Here is a 14,661-nt window from a genome sequence, read left to right on the forward strand (position 1 = left end):
TCCCTAAGTGTGACCTGTAATTATAGAAATACCATTTTCATAACATTACATGTTTAGTTTCAAGAACTGGGCTTCTCTTGAGGGAAAAAAAGGGTGCAAAAAGCTTAAGTTAGTTCACATATTACAATAATGGGGGCAACCATTACAGTATGCAACTGTCCAGAGTAGCATTGCTTTTATAGATTTGTTTCACAGAATTTTTTTTTCAAGAAAAGATTATAATTATTGGAAAATTAGACATTTAGTCTTGTTATATTTTAAATTGCTACAATATGTAACAGAGGAGTTTCTTGGCAGTGTATATACTAGAACCCCTAACATTTTTTCTGTCCCTAAAAATTTATTTTGTTTAATGTTATTCAGTAAGACATATCCTTGAAACATTATAGATAAGAGCTATGTGTATAACTAATACACAGTGGATTATGCATATCTAAGATCTTAGAAAAGCTTTTTCCACAAGTGAAGCCTTTGTTTGTTTATGTGTTTTCTTTTTCTCTTCTGTAATGAGTTATTTTGTGTGACAGGTGGGAGATTCAAGAAAGAGATTGTAGTTGATGGACAAAGCTATCTGCTGCTGATTAGAGATGAAGGGGGCCCTCCAGAGGCACAGGTGAGCATTCTGTATAGAGCTCTATTAAACTGGATTATATATCAGAATTAAAAATTAATTTTAAAAACACCCCAAAGTCAAGCCAATTTCAGGACAACGCTTCATGATTTCTTACCAGGTTAATTTTAAATTACTTTAAGAATGTAAATGTAATTGATTAAATATCTTCTAGGAAAAGATGGAATATGCTAATTACTCTTTCAAGAAGGCAGTAGCATATTGCTGGGCTTCAGTCTGCCCTCTGATGTGAAGAAGACATCTGATGTGCCTCAAAGAAGTCAGCTAATGTCACGCTTCGATCAAGTGACTAACATATACACTGTTTGCCCTTGCTTTCCTTAATGGCAAGATGTACATGCAGATGTCTTGCCTACTTTTGGGGTGAAATTTTTTTCATGTGCTTGAGCATATTAAGACTTTTTGTGTTCTGAATCCATGCACCAATTGCTAATGGGTTTTCTAGGGGCACTAATAACCATAAATGCATTTCAGATGAGAAATGTTTTTTAGTGTTCTTACTTGGTTACATATCTGAGTGCATAATTTGTTTAACTACATAACAAGAAACTACTCCAATTTCTGTTCCTCTTGTTTGTATTTTAAAAAACTCTGGTCTCCAGCCCACTATTTAAATGTATAAGTTAAATGCATAGGAACTCTTTGGCCCTACTGTATGCTTGGTAACTAAATTGTAAGATCTTTACTTCCATAACTGGTAAAACATTCTAGGAGCCATCAATTTCAAGACTGCTAAAGGAGACCTGACTGAATATGTCCCATCAACAGTGTTATGCATAACAAGGTGGAAAAATATTGGGGCAGACTGTTCCTCTTTTTAATTAGTATTGTTTGTGTTGAGTTTAGGTAAGTGTAAAGTTTATTTTTAAAGACCCAAGGCTATACACTGAAGAAGTACACACTGTACTTGTAGTTGGGTTATAAATTACTTCCTGACAAAGAAATATTAGATACAACATGGACTTATTTTCTTTGATGGTTCATTTCAAGGCTGTCTCTCTTCCCTGGGAAGATTGGTATTATATATTTAATTTTTAATTTAATTTAAATCCTTTTGTAAAGTGAACATAGCAGATGTGTATTTGCTTTTAATTTTGCCCTTCTCCTTCATTTCACCTTTTCTTCATTGCTTTCCCCTTATTTCTTCATAGTGGTAATGTCTGATTTTCCAGTCTTCAGTAGGGTGTAATTGTATTGCAATATATTTCTAAATTGGCTTATGTGTCCTTTTTAACATGTTGTCTTACGGAAAGCAGTTTCTCCACTGTGCACAGGATTTGCTGTTCTTGGGAGAAGATATAGCACATTCATTTTTTTTCCTGGTTACCTTACTTTGCCATGATGCAATATGAAAACAGTAAATGTTACTTATAAACATGTACTCATGTGGCCGTTCCATGAGCAAAGATGTTGAATACACAGTGATGTACAGGGGTTCTAGATCTCAGAGAACAGACTGCTCTCTTCATTTTCTCTTCACCTGGCTATTAGCAAGGTTTCTCTGGTGCATCAACTGCTGCTGGACCCAGTCCACTCAGCTGTTCAGTGATGGAACAGCTTCAAGCAACAAGCAGCCAGAACTGCTCTGAGGCCAAACAGCTGAATGGAGAGGTGCCAGCAACAGCAGCTTGTGTTTCAGTGCCCCACTATTGCTTATTAGTGATGGGAGGATTAAAGCAGGGGAAGAAGTGTGGACAAAGACAGGAGGGAAGGCAAAGGAATGAAGGGATACCTGTAAACATGCTGCGGAGCAGAATCGATTAATCATGGTAATTACTGTGCTCCAGACAACCTTTGTGTCTCATGTATTAGTGTTCCCATGCTTCAAAATGGTGCTGGGGCCGTTTGAACTAAAGCTCGTCAAACACTAATATATGAGACGCTACTAATACATGCACATAATAATACATGGGACACTGTGACACTTGAAATTAAAGCACACCCCCAGCCCCTACTTCCAGAGCATGTATAAAAGTGCCCACAGAGACTAAAGCAGATGATGTGTTTATATAATACAGGTTGCAGCCTGGGAGGTATGAGGTTGAGCTAGGCTGCTTAACTCTTGAGGCATGTATAAATTGCGTAAGACATGCTTCTGCTGGCTGGCCATTATGTAAAGTGTGTTTATAAAAATAATATATAAACACTTCAAAATGTGTATGGGCCCACAATAAGCTTACTGATATTTATGTACCAAGGGAAAAAAACCCAGCTTCCTGTATTTTCTTGGTATTGTTTGCTATTCAGTATTTTGTAGACAGAAAATATGTATTTATAGGTAACCTTCCGAACTGAATGTAAAATTGATAGTGTATTCCTTTTCAAAGGTCTTGATTTTTTAACTTTCAAATGAATAAGTCCCAAAATAAAATGTACTATTTCCAGGCACAAATATACTAACAAAATTCTTAATGAAAGTGAAGCATCCTCTGAAGAAAAAAAATTAACCTTACACTGCTATTTCATGAGGTTATAAGTCCTCCCCCCTCATGCTGTCTGCTCCTCAGGAGCTCAGGATTCAAATAGCTGTTCAGGTGCGTCTACCAGGAGAGCAAGCCTGGGAGAATTCTCCCAGATCATTTGAATGCATGTACATAGCCTTAGTGAAAGATGTTAAGTCAGCTGGTGGTGCTGTGACTTTCCTCCTCTTCAAACCATATCACTTGTGTTTACGTCACCTTTACCTTTCATCTTCAGCTTTGATTTTAGTTCTTATAGTTCAGTTACAGAAATATAGCAGCTTTTTCTGATAAAATACTATTATTACACCATGATCATAATTTGTTGGTGGTACTTGCTATCCATCCATTCAGAGTCTTTGATTCATCAGCTACTGGCATGGTTTGATTGTCTACTTGGACAGGTGTTCACCTAACAAACAGCAGCACCACATGCATACATGAGGGGACTTGATTTCTAACCCAGGTGATTTTGAAGCAGATTTGGTGAGGAAGTGGAATAAAGTTGAATTTGCCACTGCTTGTACTGCTTTCCAAAGAATCTACATTTTTGGTGCTGTCAAGTCAACCTAGCACTTCTCACAGACATTAAATTCATTCTGAGAATAACTAACTGTCAAAAAATAAAGTATTTTGTAACCAGAAGGAACTATTTTAAATGGTCCCATATTTTTTGGAAATCCTTATAACCTCTAGTAGATGGAATACCATTGCAGTATGGTATATTGGGAAGGAGTGGGAGAGAAGTTTTAACATTCTACAGAAACATTTAACCTTAAGAAATGAACTATTTCCAGGCACAAGTATACTTACACATTTCTTACTGAATGAGGCATCTTCTGAAGAAAAGCTTAAAAAATGGCACTTTAAAAGAATATCAGTGCTACAAATAAGTTCCAAACAAAATACAACAGATTCTAGTGCATGATTGTATATTAAAGTCTGAAGAATTTAGACTCCCACAATTTTGTATGTTTAATTTGTTTATTACATCTAGCATAAATAACATTTCAATACTGTTTTTTCCCATGGTCTCAAATGGATTAGATGGAAAGAAATATATATAAAAAAACAGTATTGCCAACTCGTATATTAAAAAATAATCGAGTTGCAAAACTGAAATGTAGATTTCTTATTTTTTGTCTGTAATTTGAGCTTTTAGAATTTTGGAATTTTTAAGGAATAAGAGCTGAAGTACTTGCATAATTTCATGACTTCAGAAGCAGGTGCTGAAAATGTGAAGTGTTGAAAGAACGGAAATATAATAACCTCAAGAGCTGGCAATACTCAGATACTAATGAGCATAAACTCAGGGCAGAAATATTGTGCAACATATTAATTGGCTTATAGTAACCCATTTTTGAAAGAAAGCGAAAAGGGCACTTCACTGGGACTTGGAAGACCTTGATATTGTTCTGAGCTCTGCCAGTGACTGCTATATCGGTTCACTCTTTTGCCTGTTTCCCTCCACATTTTTGTCTTGTCTGCTTAATTGTAAATCCTTTGCAGCAGAGTCTGCATCTTTCTAGGTGTATATAGACTGTAGTCTTTATGTTGAGGCTCTAAACACTCTGGTAATAAATGTAATTAGACGCACATTATTACATCATGGTTATGGTGGGAGTTGGTAAGCTTTCCATTAATATAAAATGTGCAATGGGAATGGATTTGGGTTGTAGCCGTGTTGGTCTAAGGATATAGGCAGACAAGGTTCCTTGGGTGAATTTGATATCTTTTATTAGACCAACCCAAATGGTTGGAGAATAGTTATTAAGCAAGCTTTCGGGTTCAAAAACCCTTTGTCAGGCTAAGGAAGCTGCAGCAGTCGGTGTGTGCTCTTCCTGGATGGAATGAAAAGTAAAGAAGCCAGGGGCTGGGCTGGGCTGGGCTGGGGAGTCAGTTGCCAGGCAGATTATAATGTATCAAAAATCCAATTTCTACCTTGAGTCCCTGATCTCTAGTATCCAGCAGGTTGATGAAATGGAGCTCATAGGCTTGTCTCTGGGATGTGTTGTGTAAGTTTCCCTTGAGGATCAGGACTGAGAGATTGGAGAGAGAGTGGCCCTCCTGTGAGAAATGTGCCCCCACCGGTAATTGGGTGTTTCTGTCTTTGATGGATTTCCGGTGTGCGTTCATTCTGGTGCGCAGTTGTTGTCTGGTCTCTCCTACATATCTTCCATCAGGGCATTTGGTGCATTGGATGAGGTATACTACATTCCTGGAGGTGCAGCTGTAAGATCCTGGGATGCTGATGGCTCTGTTGTGGGGTGTAGTAATAGTGGAGGTGGTGGAGATGTGGGGGCAGGTTTTGCATTTCTTGTCATGGCACGGTCTGGATCCCAATGGGAACGGAGACCTTCATTTATTGACTTATGGCAGGAGGGACCAACCTTTTTGGCAGGTACGCCACAAAGTAACCCCGCACCTTCCCTAAGTGCCACTCCAATCCCCTATCCTGCCTGATCTGCTGCTCTGCTTTCTGCCTTCAGCCATATGCTCCCTGCCTGATCTGCTGCTTTGCTTTCTGCTTCCTGCTCTATCTGCCATTGTCCCTTCTGTGATCTGCTGCATGTCATGCACACAGGTTGCCTGTGTCACTTGTGGCACCATTGTCACAGGTTGGTCATGTATGGTTTAAGAGATTTCTCCCTTATCCAGTTTCATCTGTGATAAGAGAATTTTTCTGATGGCTTGTTTTCCCCTTAAATACATTAAAACATACTCTTGAACCATGTCTATGTATACATGTTTCAAACTTTCATTAATTTGGTGATACCAGGGAGAACCACCTTACTTTTCAGATGATAAAACATTACATTTATTTTATTACTTATACAGTTAGGACAGTTGTAAATTTTGGTAACTGATAATTTGGTTTGATTTTATTAAAAAAAAATATTTGTGGGATTTTGATATTATTTTGAAGTTAGTACAAATCACTAGTTAGTGAAGTTAGTTAACTTTTATGCTTTCTTTACCTAGGGTATCAATATGCACAGGTAAAAAGAAAAAAGAGAAGTAAATGGTTGCTTCACTAACCTCTGTGTATTATATAACAAAATTAATTCTCTGAAAGAGATTAGGACTATATTTACATAGGCTCATGGGAAAATAGGGCTGAAAGGGACCTTATGTAGTCCAGGCCTCTGCATAAAGGTAGGGTCATCCCTGATTAAACTATCTGAGCCAAGTGTCAGTCCAGCCTGCTCTTGAAAATTTCCAAGGGCTGGAGATCCTACAACTTCTCTAGGTAGCCTGTTCCAATGCTTGACCATAGTCAAAGTTCCAGTCAGAAAGTTTCTCCTAATCTCCAACTTAAATTTCCTTTGCTATAGCTTGAGTCCATTGCTCCTAGTCCTGTCCCCTGTGGCCATAAAGAAAAGACCATCTTTTTCCCCTGCATAATTGCCCTTAGGTATTTGAAGACTGTTATTAACCCTCTCCCCGCCCTACCGCCAGACAAAATAACCCTTTTTTCAAAAGCCTTACCTCTTAGGCCCATAATCGTTTTTGTAGCATATATTAGTGAGGTAAAGATGTTTGGGGGACTCTACTTTATCCACGCCATTATTATAAATGTTAATCTACACCTTAACAAGCACCAAACACACCACAAATATAAAAATGAAACATATTTTTTTAGCATTGATAATAACTTTTCTCTAATGGATCATTCTCCCCCTCAGCTCTGCCAGTACAAGATAAACCCATTGTTTTTATTCTTCGCTTTTTCACCGAATGTCTTTCCCCCTCCTTTATTTTCTACAGTTTGCCATGTGGGTGGATGCAGTTATATTTGTCTTCAGCTTGGAAGATGAAATTAGTTTCCAGACTGTTTACCACTACTATAGCCGTATGGCCAACTATCGTAACACTAGTGAAATCCCAATGGTACTAGTGGGAACCCAGGGTAAGTAAACTTGATTATAATTTCTCTAGACAGATATAAGTTCCTCACTTCCTGTCTTTTATAGTTCATTCTCTTTGGTTAGTTACCTATCTTAAAGTGTATTTTAAAAGGATAATTTTGTAATGACAACTTTTTAAAAGAAATATTTAATTAGATCCACTTACTTTTGTATCAGCTTGTTTGGCAAAATTAATATTTGCAGTCATTTGGTTGCTAAAGTCCAACATATTCCATGTTTTCACAAGTCACATGCTCCCTTGTCCTCTGCCCCCCTCCCACTATACCATGTGGGGTTATCCTGAGCCCTAGGGACAGAGGCAGGAAGTTGGAGGTGGGGGGGAGGGGAGACTGGAGACTCTGGGAGCAGGAGAGTGATGGGGCAGTGGGGAAGTGGTGCCTGGCTGGTGAATGGCAAGGGGGAGGGGGGCAGGGGCGGTGCTGCGCTGCATGTTTAACCTTTGGGGGTTGTATGTGACCTGTGGACTACCAGTAGGACAGGCCTGGCCTTTGGTATAAATACTTTAGGTAAGACTTAGTTCTCTCTTTTTTTTCTTTTTTAAATGTGCTACCACAGGGGTAGGCAACCACCGGCATGTGTCCCAGAGCGTGGACCTTAGAAAACCTCCCATAATAGTACTTAAATCTTTCCCTGGAAAAAGAGTAATCTTATAGAATCATAGCCATAGAACATGGGTGCTCAGCCTCCAGCCATGGGCCAAATGCAACCTGCAGAGCCTTGGAATCCAGCCCATGGGGCTCCCCATAGGTTGGGAAATTTGGCAGGAGGGGAACATTGGCAGTATTGCAGGCCCTGCCAAATCGCAAGCCCCTGCAGCACCTGTGCATGGTCATATTGGAGCCAGGCCATGCCCCCTTCCCTCCAGACATCTGGGTTGGGGCTGGGCAGCACTCATTTACCTTTGTGACCCCAGACCATACCCACTTCCTTCCACCCAGCCAGGTTGGGGCTGGGCCATGCCCCTTTTCTCCTGTGGGGCCAGTCTATGCTGCCTCCTCCCCTGAGGGTCCACGTTTTGGCTCAGCCCAAGTCTCCTTCCACCACGTAGCTGGATTGAGGCTGGGCTGCCCCCTTCTGCTCTGGGTGTGGCCCTGCTGGGTTCAGGCCACAGACGGATTGGGCACTGCCTTTCTGGCCTGCCAGCTGAGGAGGTTGAGTACCACTGCCATAAACAGTCTACAGTTTTAAGTTGTGAAAGGACTATGGGATTTTGTAGCTGGGAAGCATGTCAGGACCATCAACATCTGCGTTGCTGTCCAGTTGTATTGAAAGATTTCTGTTTGGGAGCAGAAGGAAAAGATAAATGTAATGAATTTGTCACATTGATTCCTTTCCCCCTGTCCCAATCAGCGTAACTATTGCAGGTGCAATTTCAGATGTTTACTTTTAGCTTGCACTAGTGTGAGAGAGTGTAGAGGTGATTTAGTGCTGATAGTGTTTTCTTGGCTTGTATTTTTGAGATGCTGGGGATAGGGAGTGACTTGTGAAGCAAGGGAAGTAGGGAGAAGGCACATGGCAAAGAATAGCAACAGAGCATTAAAGCGGAAGCAGATGACAGATAAAAACAGGGAAGTAGATGACATGAAAAATCCTAGCATAGCAAAAAACTTCAGCAAAAACCAGAAACAGATTGCCGAATGGGCCAATGTCAACTTGAGAATTGCACTTTTTTTTTAAACGTGTATGTGGGATCAGTGAAACTTAGCAGACCTATAATGGAAAAATTGGAGGGGGAAGTAATTTTCTTCTGCTTTGTTCTTTTACATCACTGTACACGTCTTTGTCTTTGGTCCTTGTTACGCTCTAAGCCACATTAATGTTAATCACATTAGTGTTGATTGACTTGGTGGAGTAGTTGTATTTTAAAGAGAAAAAACATCTCTGACTATACTTGCACAGCTATGATTTGCCAGTAGAGGCTTGTTGAGCAGGGGCAGGACTGGCATGCTGTTCCCACCAGTCAAAGCAAGCGTCACAGCTTTGGAGCTCACTTCCTCTACCCAGTGGGAGCAGCAAGCCAGTCAGGCTCTACCTGGTAGGAGCAGTGAGTGCCACAGCCCTGGACCCATATTGAGACTTTCATTCAGGTAAAATAATTGCTGCCTCTGTGTTTTACTTATTTTATTTTTTTGTCCAAGCCTCCTTTTAAAGACCCCTAAGGTAGGAGCCAGCACCACTTCCCTTGGAAGCTGGTTCAAGGGAATGAACATTGCTGTCTCTGAGTTTTGTGTTAATGGCAAAGTATGGAAATAGAGTAAAGTTTTACTGATTTTGAAAAAAGCCTCCACTCTGGTCACCCCTCCTCCTTTCTTTGGGAGGAGCCAGACCTGAGAGCAGAGCCGAGCTGCTGCTGTTGCTGCTGCTACTTCCCTGGGGCAGTAGCTCAGCAGTGCAGTGTCCAAGCTGGAGCCTGAGAGCTGGTGGAGTAGGGATAGTGTGGGCTGGGCTGTCCAGCAGGGTCCTGGCCCTCCTGCCGCCACTTTGCTTGTTGGTGGAGGGTGTGGCTGCAGGGGGAGCTTGGGGTGGTGGGGCTCTGAACCCAGGGTTGCAGTATTCACTGCCCCTGCCAGCCAGAACTCAGACTAGCTTGCTGCTCCCTCTGGACAGAGCAAGTGAGCTCCACAGTTGTGGGGGTTGCTCTGTCCAGGGGGAGCAGTGAGCCAATTCAGGTGTTGGCGGGAGGTACCATGGCTGGTGGTCATTCCAGGACTGTGCCACTCACTCTGTTCAGTACATCTGGGGGATAAGGCACCATGTCCAGCCCCACTGCAGTCCAGTGGCCCAGCTCATCCTGACTCGAGATGAGCCCCATTGCATTCTGGGATGCTGGATGACTTTAACTTTCGTAAAATAGCTATAGGGAGTAGCCACATCTTGGGAACAAAATTACGTGGATTAGAGATAATCTTGCCCAGAAGTGGTGTAATTTTAAGCCAAACAATGAGTGCTTTAAGACACTTAAAGGTGTTAATGTGCATCCAGTTCAGGGGTTAAGAGCTCTAGAAGCCACCTAAAATTACTATTCAACAGTGCCCTCTCTTTCCATGAGCTTTTCTGAGTTTGTATAGATCTTTTCCACTACAGCACTGGGGAGGGTAAATGACACATGCTTCTTCAAGTGACTGCCACTCAAGTTGAAAATTGGGGGGCAGAGGAGGAGTTGGTTCCCTTCCCCCTGAATTTTATGGTGACAGATGTATCTCTCTTACTGCTGGCAATCGTATTAATTGTAACTAGTCACTGGGAAGATGCTTCTAAGTGTTATGTCCCTACGAGGGTCTGACTTTCTCCTGCACACTAAACTGAAACTTTTGCCTTTTGAAAGAGGGTGGAAAATAGAGGGGTGCTTTCTTTCCTAATTCCCCAAGGAAAAGTGCAATCCAGATTACAGTACTGAATTCTGTTTGAGAGCCAAAAAAGATGATCTGTTGGTTGATGCTGCTAATTTTAGGTTCATTGTTGGCCAAATGCCTATAGCACCCTCTGCTGGTTTTTAAAAAAAATATCTAAACTTCATTCCCAACATAGTTGTTTAAATTGCTTGATTTAGATAGGAAATACCAAAATATAAATAATATATTTCAGTTGGTACACTGGCAACCAAGATGCATAATATTTTCAAGTTTTTAAATTATATACTTGAGACATGAGTGCCAAGCACTGCCTAGTCAATTAGCATTTCTCTGAATGCTGAGCACTAAGCAAAGTAGTAGTGGAAGCTGAGCAATAACACTTCCAATTACTGGGAAATCCTGGTGTACAAGTGGTTTATGGTATAAGATCAAGTGTAGTTAACTATAGAAGCAATTTGATATCTTACCTTTGAAGTGAAAGAATAATAACTGATTAAGTATTGCTTATGATGGTACCAGTAAGTACCATCCTCTCAGTATCTTCCTATTATTATATTAAAAAGGTTAAATTCATGGGGTGCCAATAGCAAAAAGTATTGTCAGTTTGGGTATATTTGGAGGTTCAGTGACTATCCCTCAATTTCAGGTAGAACAATTTCCTTTGCAATCCTTTGTTTCCCTTGAAACTGTCTTGAATTGTTCTCTTACAGGTGAGTGTTCTGGTTAGAGCACAAATTGTTTAGCCTCTTTTGAAATAAGAAGGTAACATTAAGGGAATATAGTGTAGATCAATCCTTAGGTGATATATGAATTTTGAGAATTGGGTTTCTGAAGAGCTGTGCATGATTTTATCCTAGAAGAAAAGATGGTTCTAATTAACCTGGCCCATCTAAATTATCTTCTAAGTGTGTGTAGGTTTGTTTTCCTAAGCTCATTGTTGGCTTTTTTATAACCAGACTCCAACAATCAGACAAAGTCTTTTTGGTGAGTAGTGAGTTTCAGATCAGGACTTCAGAGTGAGTGAAAGGGAATGTGGGCAGCGTGAGCGAGCATATGCTTTGACACTTAGGGTTTGAAAGAACCTAGCTAGTCGCTTAGGCAAAAGTTTCTGAGGAATTCTTTGCATTGTGGAGGGGGCAACTGTGTTTCCCTCCGAGGAGACAAGAGAAAAAAAAATTGTCAAGTGGTGTAGGTGAAAGCTCCATTTAACATACCGCTGTGCCTCTGAATTCACCTTCAGGACATACACTCAGGTAAATGAAAAGCAAAGCTAACCCTAGTGTTTGTAGGATGTGTAATGTTTAAAACAACATGCTGCTGAAAATAAAAAGTATGTAGGAGTTAAGGAGCACTCTTGTGGACAAAAAACATATGCTGGGCATGAGGGGAGAGTTATGGAACTTAAAATGTATATTTTGGAATTCATTGGAGGCTTATTCTTGATCCGTAACAACCTTTTTTGTTTTTGTGCATTTTTGTGCAAGAAACGGGAAATACTGTACAGTACAGTTACATGGAGCTGTCATTTTATGTTTCATGATTAAACATGCAAGTTGTGAAACATGGTAGTTCAAGGTTGCATGTGCAAACAATAACCTTTCTCCACTTAGGCCTCTGTGTTACAATAGGAGATGACACAATATTTCTTTTCCTAGTGTTTTGTATACCCAAGTATCCATGAATATTTTTAAAATAAATGTAATCTGTAACCTACCAGGTATGGAGTAGTGCATAATAATGAGAGTTAGGTATTCAGAGTCATTTCATGATTTCAGGGTCATTGGCTGTATTTTATGAATTCACCTTTAACTTGACACAGTTACTGTTTTCTGTCCAGTAAGCTAAATGAATCTCTGTTATCTTCAAGTAAAATTCAGTTTCCAGTTTCTTGTCTAATTAGAAAAATATTGTGTGAGGTTCCAGTAGTATGGAAGCATAAATATGGAAGATACATTTTTCATTAGAGTTCAAGCATATCAAATCCTTAATGAAATAATTATTTCTAATGACTTCAAATTGTCTTTAATTACTTTAATTATTGTAATTGTGTTCCATATGTAATTGTAACCTAAGACATGGTTTTGGGTTATAATTATATGTAGAATATAGTAGCAAAGATTTTGAGAGAGATTCATTAAAAGGATTCCGCCTATCTGTTTTTCTCTGAGATATACTTCCTAACAATGATTGATAACTGTGTTATGACTTCTGTAGATATTTTGTTGAATGTGTAGTAGTTGAATTCAGAGGAAAACCACGGAACTTTAACACTTCAAGGGGAAGATATTTTCTATAAATTAAAGATAATTTACTGAAAGTTATTTATTGAGCACTTGCAACTTCCATCAATGCTTAGAAGTCATAATTATCCAGCAGCTTTGATTTATTCCCGCACAAAACCCCCACCCCATAAAGATGCAACTAAATATTAGGGCTATGTGAAGCTTCAGGTGCTGATTCGGTTCAGGGGAGATTTGGCCCGATTTGGTGACCGAATCTCCAAATCTGAATCAAATCGTGAGACCAACAAAAAGGTCCGAATTGATTCAAAGCTCTCTGAATCGATTTGGAAAAGATTCAGAGAGATTTGGAGATGCAGTCAGTATCTGCTCACCGCCACGGGGAGCTGGACCCGGACTCCGTGCTGGTAAGTAGGGGGTGGGGGAGGGGGGGCTGGAGAAGGGGGACCATGGGGGGACCCCTGCCAGGCCCCATCCCCTGCAAAAAAAAAAAACAAAAACAAAAAAGCCCCGCATTCACTGGCTTCTGCTAGGCGTGGTGGTGATCCCCGCTGCCCCCCACTATCCTGCACTGCGTGGGGGGCTCTGCCAGAGGCCCCCTCCCCCTCCTGTGCAGCGTGGGGCAGTGGGGGGCAGCAGCCGGTGAGTTCGCACCTTTAAAAAAGAAAAGTGGGGGGGGCCAGGCCACTGGGGCTGGGCAGGGCAGGGCAGCCATTGACTGGGCTGGGAGAGTGGGCAGGGGAGGGGGGCTCGTGGCAGAGCCCCCCCCATGCAGTGTGGGGTAGTGGGGTACAGCGGGGATCCCCACTTCCCCCCTCCCCCCGGCCTGGCAGCAGCCAGTGTGTGGAGGACTTTTTTAGAGCTGGGATGCTGGGGCTGGGCGGGGCAGCCATCGATGGGGCTGGGAGGGCTGGTGGAGGATGGGGCCTGTTTGAATCGAAGATTCAGCAATTCGGCAGTGGCCAGATCTCTGAATCAGATTCAGCCATATTGATTCGGGACAGTGATTTGAATCACCGAATCAAAATACTGTCCCCTGAATCAACTGAATCCAAAGCGAATAGTAGCCGCTTCACACATGCCTACTAAATATATCTAAGGATGTATTTGTATCTAAAGATATGACTAACGATATAACTAAATGCTTATGTCAGTGGGAGAGAATAGAACATAAACTGATGTATATTGTTTCTCATTAAAACAATGGTAGTTTTCATGTAAATGTGTGTGTAGCTGTCAGAAGCAATAAAATAATGCTGCATGGTATTTGATGAATTTTAGAATTAGCATGCAATGTCATTTAAGGTTGTGCATAAACTACAATTCCTTTTACATGTTTATATAAACTGTGCAGACTGCTGGATGAAGGTTTCATATATTCTTGGATTACTTGTTGGGCCTGATAAGATTACTTTTTTGTTAAATATAATATAGTGTTGCTTAAAGATATAGAGAAGGGCAATTGCTAATGGTGGGTTTTTTTTCGTACTGCTACTACAGATGCTATAAGTTCCAGTAATCCTCGTGTCATTGATGATGTCAGAGCAAGGAAGCTGTCAAATGATTTGAAGAGATGCACTTATTATGAAACCTGTGCTACTTATGGACTGAATGTGGAAAGGGTCTTTCAAGATGGTAAAGATCATTTCATTTCTTACACAGCATTTCACAAAATACCATAATCTGTGAATTCTTGGAATTTAACAAGTGTCTGTTGTATAGCTCACATCCATGGAAAGATTTCATCTCAGTTTTGGTCAAAATTAAAAAAACAAGTTGTTGTTTTTGTTATTATTTTTTATTTTTATACCTGCAGAGTCCAATGAGTAATTGTGGTGGTGGTGTTCATAGCACTGTACATATACAGAACATTGTTCTGTCTCTGCTCTTATGTGCAACTGCAATTGATCTGTTGCATATAATTACCACATAAATAGATATATAACATAAAGATGCAACTAAATATGTCTAAATAGGTATGTCTAATGATATGACAAAAAATGCAACTAAACATTTAGGTTGGTGGGAGAGAGAAGAATATATATTGAT

The 14,661-nt window shown here is 40.5% G+C and overlaps 1 protein-coding gene across 1 annotated transcript in view; it reads left to right on the forward strand.

Moving 5' to 3' along the window:
• Positions 1-14,398, forward strand: part of LOC102376991 (arf-GAP with GTPase, ANK repeat and PH domain-containing protein 1-like) — a 224,827-nt gene extending 210,429 nt beyond the window's left edge. The window contains exons 5-7 of the mRNA XM_025193419.1: positions 528-613; positions 6,859-7,000; positions 14,113-14,398. Coding sequence (XP_025049204.1) covers positions 528-613; positions 6,859-7,000; positions 14,113-14,294 — 410 coding nt within the window. The 3' untranslated portion in view covers positions 14,295-14,398. The remainder of the gene's footprint in view (positions 1-527; positions 614-6,858; positions 7,001-14,112) is intronic.
• The last annotated feature ends 263 nt before the right edge of the window (positions 14,399-14,661 follow it).

The sequence above is a fragment of the Alligator sinensis genome, unplaced genomic scaffold (assembly GCF_000455745.1).
Source record: "Alligator sinensis unplaced genomic scaffold, ASM45574v1 scaffold205_1, whole genome shotgun sequence".
NCBI lineage: Eukaryota > Metazoa > Chordata > Crocodylia > Alligatoridae > Alligator > Alligator sinensis.